General features: G+C 40.5%; 1 protein-coding gene across 9 annotated transcripts in view; it reads left to right on the top strand.

Moving 5' to 3' along the window:
- The first annotated feature begins 1160 nt into the window (after positions 1-1160).
- The window catches only part of MAP7D3 (MAP7 domain containing 3), a 45365-nt gene continuing 23560 nt past the window's right edge, over positions 1161-22965 (top strand). For 7 of the 9 annotated variants that reach the window (XM_051784164.1, XM_051784155.1, XM_051784116.1 and 4 more), the window contains exons 1-6: positions 1161-1305; positions 14549-14644; positions 15466-15546; positions 16952-17115; positions 19873-19987; positions 20908-20940. In XM_051784164.1, the coding sequence (XP_051640124.1) occupies positions 1227-1305; positions 14549-14644; positions 15466-15546; positions 16952-17115; positions 19873-19987; positions 20908-20940 (568 nt within the window). In that variant the 5' untranslated portion in view covers positions 1161-1226. Of the gene's footprint in view, positions 1306-8798; positions 8858-14548; positions 14645-15465; positions 15547-16951; positions 17116-19872; positions 19988-20907; positions 20941-22965 lie in introns of those variants that run through there. The other 2 variants (XM_051784145.1, XM_051784136.1) reach the window with 2 other exon arrangements.

Raw genomic sequence — 22965 nt, 5'->3', positions numbered from 1 at the left:
AGGAATTAGTGATTATTTGCTACAAGTTACATACTTCTCTTATTAATTAGTACTCTAACTTCTATTCATTAATGATTCTCTCACTTCTTATGCTAATTTGTCTGCAGGTTCAGTTTCTTTCTTTGCCTCCGGGGGGTTTCTTGATGGTCGATGGTTTGTGTGTCGGTGGTCGCAGATTCCCCTACTAGAATCACCTTTTACCCGCTTGGAGCTGATTTCAGCACAATTACCAAGTTGGTTTTATTAGTTTCTTCCTTATCTTGGCAGTCCTGGTTGCCCATAAATTCCGCATTCCTTTGTGTCCATTACCAACTGTACATCCCTCTTCCCAAGCCGTGCTAACTTCCTCCCCCAGGTCTGAAAGCCCTACACTTTAATCTGTTTCTCTAACACTCAGACATCACTTAGAGCTCGCTCATTAGCTGCTATTTCATGGATTAAATCTAAATCCATTCTTCTATTAATTTTTATACTTCTTTTCTGTTACATAAGCCTATTCTTATAGCTAATCACAGAATCAACTAGGTTGAAAAAGTCCTCCGAAATCGAGTCCAACCTTTGACTCAACACCACCTACTAGACCATGGCACTGATGCCACATCCAGTCTCTTAAAAACCTCCAGGGACGGTGAATCCACCACGTCTCTGGGCAGCCCATTCCAATGTCTGATCATTTTCTTTGTAGAGAATTTCTTCTTAACGTCTAACCTAAATCTCCCCTGGCACAGTTTAAGACTGTGCCCTCTTGTCCTACTGCTGTTCGGACGACGACTGGTTCCGTAAATCATATATCTTTATTCAAAAACAATCACGGGTTAATTCTATTTACCAATCGGTACCCGTGGCACCCAGACCAAGATGGGAAGGGTTAAAGACAATTCCAAGCAGTCAGCGGTAGTTATGGTTGTGTATACACAAAACACACCATTCTGAACAACCCCGTATTCTGTATCTCACAAACACAGCACTCTTTATTGATCCTATAGTTTAATGATAACTGTAATTTTTCTTTAGTTCTAACGGTATCACTCATATGGCTGTACTTATGCCGGTTAGATGCTCAGCCCGACACAGCCCCGGTTACGCCCACCGGGCACGGCGGGGCCTGAGGGCAGCGCTCGGGGGTCACCGGCAGCTCCCGCCGGGGCGGGCGCGGGGCGGGCGGAGCGTGCGCAGTGCGCGGCCCGGCCCCGGCGCCGCCGGCACTGCCGCGTCCCGCGCTGAAGATGGCGGAGGGCGGCGCGGCGCCCCCGTCCTGCGCTGCCTCCTCCTCCTCCTCCCTGAAGGGGCTGCGGGAGCAGATGGGTGAGAGCGGGCAGCCAGGGGGAAGCGCGGCGGTGTGGGGGATCCGGCGGACCGAGGGCGCGGCTGGCGGGGGGGGTGTCCCCCCCATCCCCGGCCCCCGTCCCGGGGCGTGGAAGGGGCACCGCGAGTGGAGGCCGCCCGGCCGGGTCCGTCCTTTCCCGCAGCCCCGGGCGGGAATTGCTGGCTCGGGACCTCCCGCAGCCGCTGGGCAGCGGCAGAGGAGGCTGCGGGAGGGCGGCGTTACGCGAACCGCCCATTTTTCACCGTTTTTCGACGGTCTGAACTTGTCGGTGTCTCTGCGGCGGCTCTTGCCCCGGCGATGTGGCCGGTCCCGAGTGAAGAAGGCAGGGAAGTCCCTGGCGTTGATTCCTAATCAAAGATTGGCTAAAACCCCGTTTATTTAATTTCATTTTATTTCTTCTTTTTTTAACTTGTGTTCTCAGAGGGTTAAAGAAGCTCTGCTTTGGGTTTGTCCTTGGCTGTATTTACGTGCCTATTAATACTTACGGTCCTTAATAATATATTTTGAAACCAGCGTTGTGCGTGCATGGTGTGTGTTTGCAGCACAATTTCATGGCACATCTCCACGCAAAAGCTTTGTGGGTGATCCATTAGAAAAGATAAACATTTTCTTATCCCGGACACAAAAAGATAAGGAAGGATAATTGTGGCTTGATCTAAGTTAACTAACTTGGACTTGGTACAAAAACTACTCTGAGAGCCTTTCGCTTGATTGTTTTCAGTGTGTCTGTGTAATTACACAAAGAAGAGTGCTGGCAAAGAGTCCTGAATGCACAGCTCTCTTCTGGCATTCTTTTTCAGTGTGTTGAGTGTCAGAAATATTACTTAATTACTTTTAGTTTCTGTTTCAAAATCAAGACAGTTTAGTGCTCCAGAAGGATAACGATCTGCCGAAAGATAGCACTTCTCACCTGCACAGGCGGTGTCTATTTGATCCTTAAGCTTCCTGTTAGAGCTGCTGCACTTTATTTTGCATATTGGATGCAGTTCTACGGTGGCTCCTAAGTTCTTCTAAAGACGGGCACCTACATTTTCTGGTAGCTGTCACGACCTAGATTTAGTCCCAAAACCAGAGGGGAAATGCTCCTTGAGCCAGGCAGCTCCATCTCCCTTAAGATATGCACATGTTCTAATATGCACATGGTGTTAAAAAAACAAACCCTCTCACTAGATCCCGGAAAGACTAGACCTTGAAATTTTTTTCCCTGAGGGGGTAGAAGTCACTGAACCAGAATCTAAACTGCAGTGTACATGGAATGCATTTCTAGCACTTGTGTAGTTGAAGATAAACTCATTGCTAATGTGCATTGAATCAATGCTGTCTGAGTGTACAGGCCACTGCAGCTCTGCTCCTGACTTCTTGTCAGTAGCGCTCCCTGGAGAAAGCAAATGATGTTTAGAAATCATCCTTGCAATCCCGTGGTTAGCAGTGGAATTGGCGCGGTAATTGCCACAGTATTTGCTGCTGTTTGGAGAAGTTGTGAGCAGCAACCAAGTCTGATATCGCGACTGTTTGGAGAGGATGTAGGAGGGGAAAAAAGAGACACCAGAAAGAACCTTGTTTAGTCCCATGCTACCCTTGGGCTGATTGGCCAGGGATATAACTTCCTGCTTTTCTAAGCTCAGTTAGCTGCGTGGGGGGACTCATCAGTTCCAAAATACCTGCTAACTAGAGTACTTGGGCCCAGTTTCTGCCTCTCTGTGGGCAGTTGTGTCCTTTGCTGTCTTAATCAATCTGGAGGGCAAACATCTAGACAAAGTAAATACACTGCTGTGCATCTTTAGTTGTTTACCAGTGAACTTCTGGTTGGGAATCTCATGTTTTAAAGACAATAAGTAAGAATCAGAAGCATCTTGCCGAGAAACTACAGCTCTTTCTGGCGGCCTGGCTAGGAGCTGTATGTATACCTTTGGTGTAGTTACCTTTTGCATGGGTTCCTTTCTGGGGACAAGACTGCTGGGTTCTTGTTCCCCACTTCTGCTCTCTGTTACCAGCCTCTTAATATTGGTTTCATCTGTGGCTGGTTGGTGCTGGTTAATTATTTTAAGCCTTTAAAGTGTAGAATCCCACAGTGCCATTTGTAACTAACTTCAGTATCAATGTGCTAAGTTGGGCAAGAAAAATATTCTCTTTAATTCAGGCTAGTATTGAGGTGAGGAAAAGTTGTTTCTCTTTCTTTGAGAAAGGCCAAATCATGCCTGCGGTGTCAGTTCTGCAGTTCCTTTGTAATAATTTTCTGCCCTGACATTCCTGTCCAATCTTATGTCCTTTAGGTGGATGACAAAGAGCAGAAGGCAGTTAATATTTCTATCAGTGATGTGTGAACATCCTTTAATATTAGAAGTGAATTGTGGTTGTACACTGTGAAACAACAGTGCATAGGTGGCAGCTGCTTACCCCATTCTTGTGATCCATGCTTGCTGCTGTCATCCTTCAGGGATGAAGAGGAATTTTTGCTCCTATTCTAATACCATAAGCACTGCTGAGCTTGTTAAGATTTGAGAAGAGGGAAATAATCAGTTACTTGTGGTTTACCCAGCATATGAGGTTTTCCTGGATTCGTGTGGGTAATCAGAGTAAAAATACCTATAATTTAAGCTGTTGTATCCCACAGTTATTATTTTATTTTCATTTTCACTGAAATACTAAAATCTCCTGTGCTTTGTAGTATGGGTGGTAGAGAATATGTGTTTGTTTTTACCAGAGCTTGGCTGTGCTGTTGTCAGGATTTCCACTTGTACTGAATCGCTGCTGTGAAGATTGTTCAAAACAGTATATTAAAATGCTGTTTGTATGTATTTTCCTTTCCAAGATCTTCATGATTTTTTGGGAAACTTGTCTCAGGACATGGGACAGAAATGAAGTGCCTTTTTCAACCAGTCTAGCTGCAGGCATAATTCCCATGACCTGCGTGGCTGAGCCCAGCGTGGTCGGAAGTTGTCTGATAAAATAACAGCTTCATTCCGTCTAATCAGGTTTTTTTCTGCCTGTGTAAGTGACACTGTCTGGCTTTCTCCTTCTTGCCTGGAGCACAGTTACTGGTAACAGCTTTACCAAGTGCACATACACAGAATTTGCATGAAAAGAAGGATGGATGGATAACTAATAGTGAAACTAAAGTGGTCAAGCAATTAGGAACATTTGGAGATTTGTCTGGTCTCTGGGTAATAGTTATAAAACATAATTTAAGAACACAAGTTTGTACCATTACCTGTGAAAGTACTGCTCTTATGTATAGTCTTGGTGGCAAAATCCAAGCGTTCAGTTGTTGTCTTACTCGGTGGTGTTCAAATGAATGACTCGTGCTTACTCCACGTGTGGAGCAAAGGCAGCCCAGTGACTGGGGCATTCAGCTGGTGATCACTAGGGCTGCCTCCAGGTTCTTGTTCTGTCAGACTCCTCATAACTTTGGAGACAGTTTTAAGGTTTTTTTGTGCTTCATCTTTTTTCCCTGCATCAGAGTAGTAACACTGCTTTGCAGAGTGCCAGGGTGATAAATGCAAAGAACTGCACAGAAATTGGATTTCACATAGATCCCAGTGGTAAGAGAGAACATTTCCAAGTCAGGCTGAGAACTTGATGTAATTGTGATGGCTGTGAGCCTTAATTTCATTTTCTTCTTGTTCATGGAAATACAGTCATACAGGATAATTTCATGCTGATTCATAAAGATGAATGGTACATATTAGGAGCTTAACATTCTAAAGATTACCTCCAGTTGTAACTGGTTTATATAAAGGTTTTACTCTAATTTAAAACTTTAAATTCTTGAGATTTCTCAAAATGCATTTGAGATCCTCCTTGCTGTAAGGAGAAAAAAAGAAACAAGCAAAAAAACCCAACTGAACCATGTGCATATACAGCAATTTTTTTTTCAGTTTCTTATACAGGATGTTCCATTCTTTACATATTTCTTCATGTGTTAAAATTACAAAATATAAATTTAGATTCCATGCTTTAATTCAGATGCAAGTATTTAGCCAATAAGGACTTGCAAGGGTCATAACTGATGGTGAGAGCAGAGATCCTGTGGCTTACACTATCTCTAGCTGTGCATAGCCTTAAAATGTGACTGGAATTAAGGACTGCTGCTTCTTCATACACTTGTGATTTTCAAAAAGAAAACAGATAGGAATATTTAAAGTACTGATACACTGTTATTAATTGTCAGTTCTTAAAAGTGATAAGAGGGTAAAGAAGGGTTACTATGGGTTGCTGTGAGATAAATATAAGAAATAATGTAGGTTAATCGTAATCTTAGGGGTATCAAATGCTGCTGGTTGTCTTTAAACTTGATAATTGGGGATTCTTGCACTCCTCTTGTAAAAGGATACTCTGACAAATAAAATTCTGAGCATGCAATTTTAATGACTTCTGTTAATATGACTTATCAGATGACTTGTGATATTTTAAAAACAAAGTGGGGCCTTCAAATTCTTGGTCTGCCACTGATAAATTAGTGCCATTTAGCTTCCAATTATGCAGTTTACAACCAGGTAGTTGTTCATTGATGATATGCTTTCAGTGTGTTTTCATATACTTGTCCAATAATTAAAACTGTTCTAGATGCTGGTGATTGGGTGGTTTGGTGCATGGGGTTCCTGGAAGAGAAATCAAATGTTGCTGGAAGTGTTTTTGTTTGAAAGAGACAGAAACCTCAGCCATCCCCCCTGGATCTGTGGTGTTCACAGAGTGCATAAGTGGAAACAAGTCTTTGCTTTTAAGGAAGGCTGACCTAGTTGCTTGACATTTGTTTTCATCTAAATTGTTTTTATATTCCAGTCAGTTTGGAACTTCCTCTTTCTAGGTGAAGGATCCACAACTGGAGCTGCCTTTGAAGAAAACAATTACCATTAGTTGTGCTCAGAATACCTCGGTCTTTCCTCATAGTGGTTTTTTTTCCCCATAATTCACAGGGAGTTTTTAAAATACTCTTTTATGAGTACTTAACTGACTCTTAATTTACAGACACCCTCTGTTGTTTAAGTGCACTGACCTGAATCTTGGGAGGGAGCAAAGATACTGTAGTGGCTTGTTCTCTGAGCAAGTGTTTTAAACCTCCTGGGTGTCAAAATTCCTCCCCCAAGTCCAAGAAGGATTGGCTACAAGAATAGAGAAATCCTGTAGAGATCTCTATACTTAATATAATTTAATAGAACACATTTATTAATTTGAAAGCTTATCCTCTGTTTAGTTTTGCCAAGAGAATTTCTTAAAGGAACATATTTTTGCAGCACAGTGTTGATCAATAATATGTGATTTGTGTTCTGGACATTGAAAACCAAGGACAGTCATCTCCAGAGTAGAACAGTGAGTGGCACCTTACTCACTTTCAGATTTCTCTAGAAGATTTTCTGCCATTAGGTAATGAATTAAAAAAATATATAGTCTCTTTATTGGTCTCTTTTGCCCTTTTGTCCTGTTTGGGTTTTTTACAGCCATTTGTTACTTTTCACTTATCTATTCTTCAAGTTCTTTAGGGCAGGGACTGATTCATGATTACTTTGTTGGGAACTTACATTAGGTGTAGTGGAATGTCTCAGAGCTTTCATTTCTAATTAGTTGAGTGAACTGTACAGCTTTAAGAAAATTTGCAGTTTATTTCCTTTTACATTTTACACCACCCTGTTCTGCTGTAGATGTACAGCAGTGTGTAGTGGATTTGCTGTGTTAAACACACTGTGGGCCTGTCACTGTCCTAGAGCACTGTATTGAGTGACTTGATTTGAGGCTGGAGCCTGCTCTCATGGGGGTAAATGCCAACACAGTCCCTCTCCTTCTGAAGCACACAGTGTTTGAATGAGCTCTGAAGTTGCCATAAGAAATTCATCGGGTGTAAAAGGAAAAAGCAGTAGTTTTCCCTGCTGTCATGTAAAGGAGCTGTTATCCTTCCAGCTTAAGAAAGCTCAAAATGGTGTTTTCACAGGGTTTGTCTCAAGTTAGTTGTGACTCGCAGTGCTGGGCTGTGTTCTTTGCTGGCATTGTTTGGCTGGGTGTATTAAACAATGGCCACAGCCTGCAAACGAGGACAAAAGCATTTACAAGGACGTGCTTCCAGCGAGCAAAAGAAACCAGACTGCTCAGGAAAGGGGGGAGTAGTGGATAGAAGATAGCTATTGCCAGCGTTAGGGGATAGTGCACTGTAAAAGAAAGAAATAACACAATGAGAAAAACAGATGTGAAATAAGAGAAGAGAGCAGAAGTTTGTCTTGAAGTTACTTTTTACTGTGGCTGTGCAGGAGTGTGAAGAGGAGTCAGTTTTAGGCAGCCTCCAGAACTGGAGGAGTAAAGCAGAGAGAGCTGATTTCTGTGCCTCTTACCCACGCTTGAGCTAGAATTCCAGTGGGAACTAAACTGCTCAGAGCAGGGCACAGTGGGACTGCTCTGGCATCTCTGAAGCCAGTCCAGTGTGAGGAACAACACATATAGTCCTGAGGTGTTGGAAGGTGTTATTAATGAAAGAGAATTACCTGTAAGATAAACAGAGCAGTTATTAATAATCTTGCACTCTATGTTTAAAACTCTGCTGTTTTACTTTTTTGGTCCTTCTGTAGCTGTTAAAGCTGTGTCTAATTCTGTTCAGTTTGGAGTGTTTTATCTGTATGTATACAGCTACCTGTAAGCATTTATGTCACTACTAAATTTCACAATGAATTTACAGGAAACTATGTAAGGGCATATTTATTACATAGACTGCTTTCATTTTAGTCCAGTGTATTTGGGTACTTTGGAATTTTCAGTATGCAGAAACAGGTAAATATTGATTTCTGTTACACTTGAGAAGGTTCACAAGGGACTCTTTGCCATAGTTTATTGCATCAGCATTGCAGTCATTGTCTAATATATCTCTAATATAAACAGCCAAGGTAGATGTAAGCAATTTGTTTTGCAGTTGGCAAGAAAAGTTTACAGTTGCCAATCTACAGAAATGGTGCAGAAATACTCCCTTTACATCTGAAATGCAGCCTTATTGTATTCTGCTGGAGAATTTTTCAGTGAGTACAAACACCTTAGTGCCTTATTCTTTCACTGAAAAACATAATGAGCACTCCAGCCTTTCCAAAGCTCTGGCTTCTCTTTGGCTGAGTGTTACCAAGACAGTGCTTCCAGGCAGCAAAGACAAGACAGCAAGGCATGGCCATTTGCTGAAGAACATGGTTGGGGCTGTAAGACCTGTGTATCCTTTATGCAGGAAGCATCACCTCTGGAGAGAAGTTACTGGGCAGATCAGCCTGGTATGCACAGTGCAATAAACAGATTAATTTCTGTGTTCTACCCAGCATTAGTCACTGTATCTGAGTTGCATTAGAGCTTGCAGAGAGTTGGGGACGTGTGAATTGGAGAAGTGTCCCCTTTGGAAGGCCTTTTTGTACAAATCATGTTATCAAAAGAGATGGTGAAAGATTATGTTTTTTAAAAAAATAAGGTGGCTTGTGCAGAATGCTAATCTTTTTCATGTTTTTTTTGGAAGGTGAGGAAGAACTATGGCGAAGAAGAATGTGGCAAAAGGGATAGTGAAAGGAGCAGGAAGTCAGTATCTGCTGTGGTTCACTTTAATTTCTTTCAAGAGGTGAATAATAACATACCTTACTAACAACCCCAAATTGTGAAGCCAGGTGTCTTTTCCAGAGAAGAGGGTGGATTTAGCTTGTCAGCCCTTTGTGCGCAGTACAGACAGTGCTTCTTACCAACCTCGTGATGGTTTCTGCAAGAGGTGGTGACATCTCTTTGTTGTCTCTAAGCATTGTACTGGCAGTTGCTTTTCCCATTAAGAAGAGAGAAGCATAATTTGTGGCTGAGCAATGGGAGCAAGGTTAAAATAAGAGAATACAAGTGGGAGCAGGAATCAGTGAGACTCCATAGCAGATACGTTCTCGGTAGGGTTCAGACTAAGGATAGTACACTTCTGATGTGGCTGTCACACAATGGTGTGGCATCTCTGTAGAAAGTTTTTGGAGGTGGCTGCCAGTTCTTTTAAGGGCGAATTTTGATTCTTTGGTCTGTGCTTGTATTACATTCAAGTTTGGTTTAGATTATGTGTTTCCCCGAGGGTGAAGTGTACAGAGATCAACCCACAAATTAACCGGCAACCTTCCTGGTGCCTCACTGATCACGCCCTGGGCTGAACAGCCTGTCCTTGAGATTACTTCAGCTGTATCTTTGCAGGTCTCCTTATAAGAAATAATTATGTGATATTTTTTAAAATGTTTCTAGCTCTTAGTCTGGGTGTGGATGCTTAAGGATAAATAAAAACGTACATTCTTGAAATATATTCTCAAATACTTACTTGGGGAGATGCTAATTTCATATACTGCAAAGGAATGTTTGTGTTAAGAGTTTTCCAGTGGGATGAATACTTGTAGTGAACTGAAGAAATCGTCTCAAACTTCCTTAAGCATTGACTGGGAGGAAAAACAGATTGTACAACCAGATTGTTGTACAGAATTACCTGCAGAAATGGTCTTAAAGGGAGGAAAACACACAAAAGTAATAAAATAGGTATCCCACATAGGGAATGAATGTAGAACCAAGAGTTCAAATACAGTCTGGGATAAGGATAAGACAATAGGAAGCTCTTCTGGCCTGCTGAAGCTGAGAGAGCATGCACTGCTTTCTGGAGATCTGTGTGCTTCCCATCTGGTGACTGCCCAGACAAAACAGGAGAACCATCTGCCTTCCAGCTGGTCCATCAGAAGGTGCCTACGGGAGGCTCACGTGTTTGGTTGTGGAGCCTGTCAGTCCTTGCAGCCCAAAGATGGGATGTGAGAATCAGCAAGGAAAGACAGAAAGAAGGGGGAAAGCAGGGAAAAGAGGAGTGCATGCAGAGAGGGCTTTCTTTTCACAATTCAACTTTCTGTGTTGTCCACCTGTTTGTGTGAGGTAATGGTGTAAAACCAATATCCAGTTTTTCTTAAAGCATCAAGCATATGATCTTGCATCCATTTGTCTTAACCTGTATTAATTAATGAGTGGAAATCAGCTTAAAAGGTAGTGTGCAGAAATCTCAAACTTAAATGCTAACTTCCCTTGTCTTTCCTGGAAGCATGTGCAACTGTTATTAAAAGAAAAAGGATCAGAACCCTTGCTGACAAACAGTAGCTCCCTGTAGTGGAGCAAGACAAAAATGGCATCTTGCAGAGTTGGCACAGTTTGCTGTAAAATTAGAGATATTTTGCTGGGCCGTTCACTTTTGGTTCATGGATTGAGTATTGGCTTCTTGTTACCTGCTTTAAACTTTGGCAGAAAATTTCGATTTCCAACAATGCTTTCCATTCAGGACATCTTCTAACACCTCCTGTTTCAAAGGCTTAGTCTGGGATTTTTTTTGTTTGTTTGCTTTGTCATTAAATCATAAGAAGCAGAAGGATTGCTTTGAAAGTTGGCATATTCTGCTCTCCTTTCTGGTTCTGCACGGGTTGGGAAAGCAAGTGGGGCAGCATCTGGCTGGGTCATGGATACCAGGAGAGGTGATGGGATGGAATCCCTAAACCTCGCTGGGCAAAGGGACGGAGCCGCTCCAGTCCCTAATGAGGTTTGCTAAGAACAGCAGTGGGTCCTTTGCCAGTCTTGGCAGGGGCCAAGGGTATTAGCTCTGTGCAAGGGTTGAAATAGAAATCAGGGTTTATTTTTAGCACTGGTCTTCTCAGGGCATATTGGAACCTGAAGGAAGTCCCGTCGTGCTCAGTGCGAGGGAGGCACCACAGCACCTGCACAGACTCTGTGATCCTGAGCTGGAGGTGAAACTGGGAGAGTTGGATGTATCTGGAATGTTGCCTTCCTAAGTGGCTGGTTCCTGGTGCTTCTGTGGGTTTGGTTTATCTGTGATACCCTTGGCCAGACACATGGTGCTAAATGATGATGAGGGCACAGAAGGAAAACTGCTTCCCAAATCCCCTAACCATTTCATGTTCCAAATAGCCCTACTTTATTATGCCTGAATGCAGATATTATTATTATTGGCCACATGTGTGGCTTATACTTTTATTAATTTTACCTGGAGCATTTAAAGGTAGACTACTGTAAAATAAACACATACATTATACTGATCACAAATTATAGTTGTGAAAGCCTTTGGTGACTACTGTGGGAGGGGAAGCTCAGAATAGAAATGAGATTTAATTTGCCTCTAAGAGAATTTTTCTTCTCCAGGAAGTTTGCTGAATATGTCCATGAAGGCACCCCCCACTAATGCAGCATGTGACACAAGTTCTAGTGAAATGGTTGTTAACTGGTTTCCTGTTCTGGGGTATCCTGATTCATTACAGAAGTATTAGGCTTCTTTTACAGAGATAGCTTTTGTGGAAAATTCTTTTCCATGAAGCTTTGCTCCATAGCAGACTGCTACATTCATTATGGAAAAATAGGCAAAGACATTATAGGTATCTGTGCCAAAGAACGTTTAAAGTTATTAATAATTTAGATTTCTTTTATCATATTAAAGCAAAATAAATTTGTATTTTTTTTAAAGGTTGCAGGGTGCAACAATATGCAACTCATTTTCTCCTAGAGTAAGTAGTAAAAAGGGGATTTTGAAAATCAGCTTGATATTGCAAGTTTACCGTAAAATTTACAAGGAACATAAAACCTGTCTGTTGACCAGAGATTTAGTGAAACTGAGCTTGCACATCTCAGGGACATATCTAATGTGATGGCTGTTTCCCTTTTAATGATCTTTTGTTCCAATCCCCAGTTCACATTTCATTCTGGATTTCTCTTGGTTGAATGGATCACATCTGTGTGACACGAAGGTGCACTCATGGTGCCTTAAATGTACCACTTTCATATTTGTGAAGACATTGTTTCTATGCAAGTAATGAAGCATTGCAGCAGCAAACACAAAATATTTTAACTGCCATATAAAACCCCTGACATACAAAATCCTTTGGCTGACTATTTCTAGGCTTTTTTCACCTCTGTGTCCTTTGCAAGCTGAACTGTTTCTGTAACCCACTTTCCTGTTCTGTAGAACCTCAACTAATCTTTTGCAACCTTAATTAATTAAGATGAACTAATTGCTTTGCAGATTTTTAAATCTTTTTAAATGAATGCCTTCTAATCATGAACATTATTCAACTGTTTATGTATTTATGTATTCATTTGAAAATAAACAATCTCCCACATCCATTATGACTGGTTTGTTCAGCAGGATTTCTAATAGTAAAATATTTCTGCAAATTAAATAAGATGACTGTTGTACCTGTTTAATTGCAGCTTGCTTCTTACTACAACTTTGTTACAGATGTTCAGATGTTTAAACTTTGAGAGTTGAGGAAAATTCCAGTAGTGGTCTTAACTAAACCTGGTGTAGGAGAGGAGTGAGTTTCTTCTGTTGGGCTCTTTTCCCAGCTGGGCTGAGTTGGCTCAGGCTGCCTGGGCACCTCCTGTCTCCTCCCTTGCTGATGGAGACTGAAGGGAAGATGTACCTGGATTTCTGTGTCTGATGTCTAAATGGTATTTGAGGAACCTTATGCTCCTTCAGCCTTTGTGATGTCCAAGGGTGCCATTGGATACTAATGCCCTGTCTGTATGTTTCTGTTCTCAGCACACCTGCAGTGGGCTGCTTTTCCTCTGGCTGTTTTCAATTTTAATTGTGTTAGAATAGATAATTTTGTTGTTCTCTACCTGGTATTTTTTGGACTAGATTCCCATCCATGTGGCATGCAAAAGTGTACAAAAATCAGATATTTATCTGACTTTTAATCTAGATGGTGAAATTACAATGAGTCCCTTTTTTAGCTGTTCTCTTTGCCCATGGGTAATCTCACCATGTTGTGATATATCTAGTCTCTGAGTTGTTTGAAAAGAGCCTCAGAGATGTATAGGATGGAACTGAGGAAGACTTTTGTTTGCTGCTGTAGTGAAAAATTAATTCAAGACATGGCAACAGCTGTGGGTGACAATTTAGAGTTGCTGAATAAGTATTGTAATCAGCATTTATCACTGACATCACATGGGATTAAACACTTTGAGGTGATTGTTCTTGGGCACAGCCTTAGGGAGGGTTATTACCATGACACAACTAGTTGTCATGGCAATGCATGGAGAAGAGGGAGACTCTTCCTTCCTCCTTTGCATTCTGCACTACTCATATTAAAGGGAAGTCTGAGATCACTGGCAAAGCTGTTGTCTTCTTTTTTAAAATATAATGCCAAATTCTGCTGTTGGTCCTTCATGTTCACAGGAGTTACACGTTCTTTTTGTGGATTGCCTTTTCTGTGTAAAACAGGCCTTGACTTTCTCTGGTTGGGTGGTTGTGTGATGTGTTCTCTTGCGTCCCCTGAAGTTGGGCTCCTCTTAGGAGCAAAGTTGAGCTCCCAGTATCTGTCAGCCAAGGTGAGAACAAGGTGTCACTGTGTGAGAACATTCCCATTTGAGCTGTGCAGGAAAGTGGGGTAATGCTGTCTTACGGGTTGCCCTGCCTGCTCTCCCTATACCACTTCACCTTCACACCCTGCAAGATGATTAGTGAAAGTTGACACTAAAATAAAGAAAATCTGTGGAAAGTGATACAGTAAATTAGTCTCTCTGACTTCTTAATGGGTTTCATTATTTTAGCAACATTAATATTGGTAGCATTTCCTTTCTATATTGCTAACTGTGAGTCATAGCTACTGTGCTCACCTTGCTGAAACCTGAATAAGGTGAATGAATGCTCAAATTACAGTTTTGGAGTCTAATTTACAATTAAAATTTATTTTTGAAGATCCAGTTTTAGAAGTACAGTGTAAGCATCCTGTAATGGTTCACTTTATGCAGCTTATCCACTTTCTGTTTCATGTGATCAAGTAATGACAGTTCTTCATAAACCTTTCCCTGCTCAGGTCTCATCAGAATATGATTCTGCCAGTGCTAATGGACATAAGTATATCCAGCCCAAAAATGCACATGTGGTAGAAAAGAGTTTTTATTAGTAAGTGTAAGTCAGACTTGTAACTGTGCTAAATACTTGGTTTTGTCTTAGAAGAGTTATATAATAAGTTTGATCTTTTTGAAGCTATAGTCCTTGGCTGCACATTTGAAAACATAGGTTTTGTAACTGTGGTTTTTAAAAAGAAAAGCTGAGGTTTCACTTGACAAGTTTTTCCTTACAAGTTAAGCAGCCCCCAGTTAGTTATTTAATAAAAAGATCAGCAACCTCAAATGGAATTTTATGTATTTTAGATATTTTATTGAGTTTCAGTTGTGGAGCTTTTCTTAATATGGAATGACTCTTTCTCACAGTTGCTGCAGCCCAAGCCATAGCAGAAGAAAGAAGAAGCCAAAGTGGCATTAGCCCTCTTGCAGTCCAGACCTCAATAAAGACAGCAACTAAACCAGGTACAATTATTGGTCATTGCCCTTCATGAAGTGCTGGGTTCACAAGGCAGAGTTAGTAGGCAACAAAGAGAACATATTTTAGAAAGGAGTTTGGTGCTCTTCAAGAGGCATCAGAGGCCAGAGCCACCTGGTAGATGGTTGGTAGATTCATTAAAGGTCTGGTTTTCATGGCAGATTTCTGCTCTTGACTGGCTCAGAGTTCAGTTGAAGGTGCCTGTCTTGTAGACAGAGCATAACAGCAAAATTAAATTACTGTTTTGTGCACTGGGCAACACCTACCAGTTCACTTCTTGCTGAAATTCAGGTTTTTATACCTGAAAAGATCTAAGCAGTCTTGGTTCTGCTTAGCCTGGAAATGAGCTGTCCTGCAGTGCTCTGAATTGGTTGTGACAGGTGAACAATTTGTTCTGAGGTTAAATTTTCCTAGATTCCTGTAATTCTTGTTCATGGAATTTAGTATGTACAAGAGTGAGGATCAGAGCTGAATTTGGAATAAGGATATGTTCTCACATATATCTGGTTATTGCTTAGTCTTTCCTTTGACTGTATACATTTAACCTTTGATATGGTGTCTGCTTTCTGCTGCACTTATTAAAAACAGTGGGTTGGTTGTTGTGAGAGAATGGAAAGGGAGGGTGTTTAGCTTCCTGTGAATTTTTCAGATGACAGCTTTAATCTCTATATGAAGTGTGCAGTGATTTGCTGGTACATGCATCTCTCAGGAAGTTTCATTCTCCTTTTGATAGTAAAGACTTTTGACTTTTTATTTAAATTGGAATGTTCAAAATAACTAACAATTGTGTGTCTTCAATTTTTGACAGTGATAGATGGCTCCACTCTAAGAACAGAAGAAAGGCAAAGACTGGCCAGGGAGCGTAGAGAAGAGCGGGAAAAGCAACATGGTATTTTCATGTTTCATTTAAAATACAGTTTTCTGAAATGTTTGTGATAAAGAAATAACTTATTCCTCGTTCAGTCACTTTTTTCCAGCTTACTGGGGACAAGAAACAAGGTCTACTTTTGGTCTTGCATCAGTGACTATCTGTGAACCTGAATAAAGAAGTATTTGATTTGAGAGGAAAATGCTACAGAGAGTTTTAGCTTCTTGAAGCTCTGTATCACTTTTGACCTTCTGTTTCTTAGTGACCACCAAGAAAATTTAGCCAATTTCTTATTGAAATCCTCAACAAAACCACTTTTGAAAATAAAACTTTTAGCTTAAAACTGCTTCCTGTAGCCCTGAAGACTGAGGTTTAGGTAATGCCAATTCAGAGAAAACCAAAAAGGATTTAGTTAGTTGAATGGCTTGTTTGCCTTGAACACTGGTTCCCTTGTTTCCCAGCACACTGAAGTGACTCCTGGATTGAAGTGTCAGCAGTATACACTTTGTCTTAGCAGGGAATCTGAGACCTAGAGAACAGCAGAAAAGTCTTGCCCAGCTTTATGCTGTTTGCGACGTGGATCAGTGCATGTGTGTGCAGTCAGAGATGAAAGGGTCACAGTGAGCCCTGCAGTCCTGGCTCTTGAGCTCCCAGCTTGAGGGGAGTGGTGTCTCTCAGACCTGTGTGTTTGTTTGTTTGTTAACATAAAAATAACAGGAGTGATTGTGTTATCCTAACATGGGGAGAGGGTGGGACTAAAACACATATCAATCCAGAAATATTTTGGGGGCTCTGTATGTAGATACTGCCTGTGCATTGTTGGTGTAATTATCTGGTCTCTTGGTTCATTTCATTTGTCTAGCCATGGAAAATACACTTTGCATTCAGCCACTAGCTTTGTGTCACAGAACCTGGAGCTTCCTGTTAAACTGCACACAGCTGTTCCTTGGTGGAGACTGCAGAGAATAGCGAGAGAACTATTTTGAATTCAGATGCAGGAACTTGGGGTTTTCCCATCTTGTCACTCAGTGCTTTAACTCTTTTCATTATATTTTGTTCTAAAAAAAAAAAAAAAGGAAAATTGCAACACAGAAAATTCAGGCTATTGATTCTCAACTTACTACTTTCTTGCAAAGACTGCACTATTATGTTGGCAAGAAAAGTATGTGCTTAACATAGGGAATATGCCTATCCTGATAGTCCTGTCTAGACAGTAAGGTCTAGTGTAAGGCAAGGTTCTGATTCCACCCTAACCTGGGGACAGAATGTCATCGTGCATTGTCATCCAGCTCTGCAAGCTCATCTTGCTGTATGTTTTCATTTTAAGTGGTAATAATTTTGCCTGGGTAGTCTTTTGCCTATAACTTGCATTGCAGCATCAGTGAATGGTTAATTTTGATTTTCATTTTTTCTTAAAAATTTACAGCTGCCAAAGAGACACAAATCCTTGAAAAGGAGAGAAAAGCAAAACTCCAGTATGAAAAACAGTTAGAAGAAAGGCAGAGAAAGCTAAAAGAAATGAAGCAGAAAGAGGAACAACGGAGGGCAGCAGTAGAAGAAAAGAGGAAACAAAAAATAGAGGAGGAAAAGGTACAACATGTCAAAGTTCTATACTTTTTAAGAAACTCCTTCATTATTTTCCTACATTATCATGGTCTAAAGTGGTGGGAAATTGAATACTGTGGAAGTGGTGAATATATTAGAACACGAAAGTATTTTCCACATCAGTGTGATGGGCTGTGTAGACATATGCCCTCCTTCCCCATACAGCTTTAGCTGTACTCAAAGCAGTTGGGACTTCAGGAGCTGTGGCTGCTCTTTGGCCACTGGTTATTTTTCACACAACCAAAAACCCTACCTTGTATTCCCAGATTTCTACATTCCTTCAGTGCACTTTGTAGAGTCTGTTTGTTAATCAGTGTGGGTGACAGGTCTTAGACTTCTCTTATTTCTGTGTCTTGCTTCCTGGGAGCCCTGATGTGGCCTGAGAGTCTCCCATTCTTTCAATTCTTCTAAATTAGAACTCATTACTATATGATGAGCAGTTGATGATGTTATCTGTGTAGTTACCATTTGCTACTTTGAACTGTGTAGTGACTGTTGTCACTGGGCCCTTTGCCTTTGCTCTGACTGCACACGGACCAGCAAAGCAGTATTTGATTTCTGAGGCTCATTGCAAATGGACAGGAGGCTGAAAGCAGGAATAAATACATGAAGTTATTCCATCCATTTTGATGATTAGCTCTGCTAGTGCATTTGAAATGTGGTGTGAGTTCTGGGAGGGTTTGTTTCCAGGGTGTCAGCAGTGGAGGCATCACACATCCACGCTTTCGTAAGCTGGGTGTAAGAACTTGCTGTGGGTCGCTGGGGAAGAGCCCCTAAGCCTGGCTGGCTGCTCCCTTGGAGTCCAGCTGCTGTTATATTGTTCTAGCAATCCATCTTTACCCTTTTTGACTTGCAGTACAATGGTATTTGGTTTTCTGTAATCAGCTCCTGGGTGTGATCAGATTGATATTCCATTTGAACTTCATGGAATAGTTTACATTGCTGGAGAACAGAAATGTTTGGGTGGGCTGTGACTGCAGTCCAGTGCTGCATCATCTCTTTAAGCAACTACTTTATGCAAAAAGTATCCCTTCTACTTCAAGAGGTGTCACCTTTACATTTATTACATTTATTCATGTTATTTTGAGGATGGTGGATATGTTTTAAGTGGCCACCTGGGTGAATAATCAAGAAAGGCAAGAACTAGCTGATGAGTTTGATTGTTGTTAACCTTGTCTTTACTAAGTCCCTGGAGATGACCTTCTACATAGAGATTTATGCATGAAGAACCCGGCAGGTGAGAAAACAGTGTGGATTTGACCTGTAAACCGTGCCTTCAACCAGGAAGTGAAAACAGATCTTTACTTTGCAGAAAGAAATAACTTTTAAAGAAGCTAAGCTATCTTAGGTCAATTTTGCCAGCAAGATACCATCTACAACTGTAAATTTAGTAGATAAGAGTATATAAAAAATGCATGGCCTTCAGCATTATTGTTTACATTCAGCCAAGTCTCATTTAGTTAATCATCTTTCTTAAGAGTAGAAGCAGCAGCACAATAGCAAATACTGTGGAAGAAGTAGTTCTCTGCCTAAGTCTTGAAGACCACTAGCCATGTCTAGGATTGAGATACCTGTCTTGTCACAGCTACTCAGTTATTCTGTACATCTGTGCAACTTACTGTGTTGATGTCTTGAATTTGGTTCTGTTAGTAAAGTGAAGCCTCTGTCTTTAACTATGACTGAAGAATTACCACGCTTCAGGTACCTCCTTGGAAATACAATACAGGTTACATAATGTCTGGGTACTTTGGCACCTTTAGCACTCTAGTTCAGGTTTCTCTAACAGAGGGGAAGCAAAACTTTGTATTTCAAACAAAAACTTCTAGTTTTATCTTTCCTCGGGGAGCAGAATCCTCCTCCTTTCCTTCCAAGTTTACATGGTCTGTTTGTCACTGTGACTGTTTTAGTTTGTGTTGTGAAATGGTGTAGAAAGAAGGTGAAAGTTTTGTCTTCAAGAGGGAGAACTGGCTGGATAATGAGTTCCCCTGGCATCTCACTGCAGTGTATCAGCAGTAAATACTGCTTCAAATGATCACTTGGGATATAACTGTTTCAGAAGAGAAATCTGTTGCTGACATGTGTGGAAACCTGGCTGGCAAGAAACAGTCCTACAGTTCATTATTATGCACAAGAGCTGAAGCTCCTCTGTTAGCAGTTACTCGTTGTAAGACAGGAGCAAAAGCTTCTTTCAGCCCCCTTTGCCCTGTCAGCAGTGGTTGCTGAGTTGATTCTGGAGTTGATTGGTCTTTTTTTTGCAGTTTTACCTTTGTCTTGCTGTTTCTAGTTTCATCGTATGTCTCCTAATGTCTGTTAAGACTTGGGTCAGTGTTTGTATAGTTCTTGAAGAATACAAATAACTTCTATTTGTTATTCTATAATGAGAATTCTTATCACCTTTTAGAAATAACTTCAGAATATAAATAGTTTAAAGGGTAAGCAATTACTCTTGTTCAGTTTGGGGTTCATCCCTATTTAGAAAATAAGTAGTGCTGTTTACTGAATAGGAAATCTGTTTGGTGGCTATTTTAAGTAAAGAGTAGAATAGATTATCTGTGGTTTAGCTCAACCTAATCATGTTTGCAGTGTTTTGAAGCCATTAATTGCCCTCAACATTCTTTACATGATAGTTTCTTTAACAAAAGCTTGTTAATCAGGCAGCGTAGGTAAAACATTATAAATCATACAAATCTCTGGTGTAGCTGTGCTTCATGGTTACAGCTTCATGGAGATGTTGTTTGATAGGAGAGATACGAAGCAGTTATGCATCGTACCTTGGAGCGGAATCAGCGGCTGGAAACACGGCAGAAGAGGTGGTCATGGGGAGGATCTGTAACTCCAGATTCAGAAAGCAAAACAGGTAAGCAGCACATTTTCTAGTAGGCCTAAAATCACAGAATATTATATGTGAACGCTGGCAAATGCAGCACTATTCATAGGGATCTGGGCATCCTTTACTGTCTTGGATCTTAAAGCAGGATCTACAGGTAGCTAATGGGGAAAGAATCATATCTGTGCTTGCCCTGAAATGCTGCTCAGACTTAGAACTGTTTTTGACCTTGAGAAGAGCTAGAGAGAAGCCCCGTGGGAAGTACAAGACCTGACAGAATTGTATTGCCAGCCCCCAGCCCTCAGATAGGGGGAATTGTAATGTATAATGTTAAAATAATTGAGTCCTTCAAATGCAGTACATGTAATGGAGTATTAAGACTGGTGATAAAAACAAACAAACCCAGTTGTATTGTAATATCACATCTAACATGTTTTAAACACACCTTTAGAGCTACAGCATGCTTACTGATTACTTGAATGCCCAGTCATGGGTGATGAGGTTCAGTGGGCACTGCCCAAGCTTCTCAGAGCATGGGTTCTATTCTGGATTAGGTGATGTGTTTTAGCACTCTTCAGTCTGAGCTCAGATCATTTCCTGTTTCACACAGTTAACTGTTTCTGCTTGTAAACATTCTAAAATCAGACTAGCAAATCAGGATTGCATTGGAAGAGATCTTTTCATTCACTACCTGACTGGAAGACCCTGCCAATAAGTAACTTAAGTTATTGTCAAGGAATAAAATAAAAGAAAAAATGCTTCAATTCAGCCTATCTTCTGTGCTGATGGAGCTGGACTGAGTTTGTTTTAGTACTGTCATCTTCTGTCAGCTTGAGTGTGTGTTTATAACGTTTGAAAGTGCTTTGACATGTTATTGTTATTTTTCGATTAACTTGCATTTTTTACTATTTGACCTCATGACTTAGTTTACAAACCTTCTTCTTCTACAGAACAACAGAGCACAGATGAAGGTGGAACTGGTGGTATTGATTTCTAAAATGTTCTTTTTCTGTTGTTTTACACTTACTACTAACCTTTTAAACTTGAGTTCTTCTTTGTCTGAAACTAAGGAAAACCAGCTTCTTGTAGATCTTTTCCTGGATCTTGGCCAGCTGTGCAACAAATGTGATCCCTAAGTAGAAGGCAGCCCTCCTTGTTTTAACTATCCCTCCCAGCTAATTCAACTACAGCTTAAGTCATGGCATTCTGAGGGAATTTTCAGGGACAGGATGTGTGCATTTGGGTTTTTAAAGATGGCTGAATACAGCGTGGGTAGGAGAAGAGAAATTCTTAGGGGCAAGTATTTGAATAAAAATCAGTTCAGTAGTCTGGGTTTTTAAAAGGCAATTTCAAATCCTTTCATTGCTGCCTAATTTGCAAAAAGTACATGGTAGGGCTTGGTTTGTTTTCTTGCTTTGTTTTACCAGCAATTGAAGTAACATTTGCAAAATCAAATGGTATTTTGCTGAAAGGGAATGAATCCTTTGTGCAGTTTGATACTTTTCCCATGAAGGGTTTTGCAAAATCAGATCTGTCCAATTATCTAAAGATAATTGTATACATTAAATGTGTTTTCATTGGATTTCTGGCACTTTCCAGAGCACAGACTGAGCCATTCATAGAAATGCTTTGAATCACTGATATATTTGTCAAGGCTATATGTTTAATAAGCAAAATTATTTCTTGTAGTTGATTGGAGATGATGATAACTCTCAGCTGAGACCCAGCTGAATCTGAGTCCTGACAGTCTGTGCATGCCCACAGCATTACTAATGCAATGCAGCTGTTCTGTAACAGAGACAAGTGAGACACCAAAATGCAATGAAAGTCTGACTGAGTATGATTTAACTACTCTGGCTTATTCTGGCAACACAGTTGAAGCATGTCTATTTTATCTAACTTCTCTCTTCTCTTATTCTGCACAGCACAAATCTCTAATTTTCTCCAAAATTAGCCAGTTTGGCTGGATTGGCTTACCTGTTTTAACATGTATTCCTTGGATACATATTTAGATCCAGTTGCTGTATCCCACGTTACCATTTATCATTTAACCTTGAAACTGGGAAATCACATTTGCCTTACATGTTTAAGAAATCACTGGTTTTTCCTACCTTATTTTAAATCTAAACTTAGTAAAAAACATAACATAACGTTCTTTGCTCTCTCCTAATTGATGTGAGGAAATGAGCCTTGTCTGTCCTTTTTATTGTGAAGGAAGATCTTCAGCGCTGCTGAAGCACATTTAAGATAAAATGTCTTCAAACACAAACACTCCTGATATAATAATAGGTGCTTAAGCTGGAATTTATGCATCATAATGTAGCAAGAGGAGGAGTAGATTGTTCAGCTGCAATAGATCAATTTGGATAACTTGGCACCAATTTGGAAAAAAAATTGCTATGGAGATAAACAGATAATGCAGTGTCTTAGTCAAACCCTTGTGCTTCCACATTGTTTTAAATTTGTGTTTCATTTTATGTTACTGTTTCAAGCGTGCAGTCCTCATACATGAGGTGGATAATGTGGAACCCTGGTTGGTTTTACACTTCTCATATTTATTCCTGTTTCAGGGTAATTCTGTTTAACTTTCTGAGAGCCCATCAGGTAATTATTATGAAAAATCTACCCAAACCATGTAGGATACTTAAGTCCAGATGACTTTCTAAAAAAATCCTTATTTGGTCCATTTCACCTTATATTTACGTAATTGCAGGAAAGACAATTACCTTTTGTTTTACTCTGAAAAATGACACCATATAAACTCTGCTGCATTACATCATTGGGGCCAAGAAGTGCACTGTCTTTAGCAGCATGTATAGAGCAAATTTCAATACAATAGTGTTTTTCTACATCAGTTTCTGTGGCAGATTTGAGATTAAAGCCCCATTTCTTGAAATGAGAGCCATTGGGGGAGCAGATTTCAAATATTCATTTTAGGACAAAAGGCTTTGTTGTATGTTGTATTGCTATGCAAAAAAAAAAAAATACAGAATCAGACACGTCTTCCA

The sequence above is a fragment of the Manacus candei genome, unplaced genomic scaffold (genome assembly GCF_025592945.1).
Source record: "Manacus candei isolate 608988 ecotype Guabito, Panama unplaced genomic scaffold, ASM2559294v1 h1tg000003l, whole genome shotgun sequence".
Taxonomy (NCBI): Eukaryota; Metazoa; Chordata; class Aves; order Passeriformes; family Pipridae; genus Manacus; species Manacus candei.
This window is presented reverse-complemented; position numbering and strand designations above follow the sequence as displayed.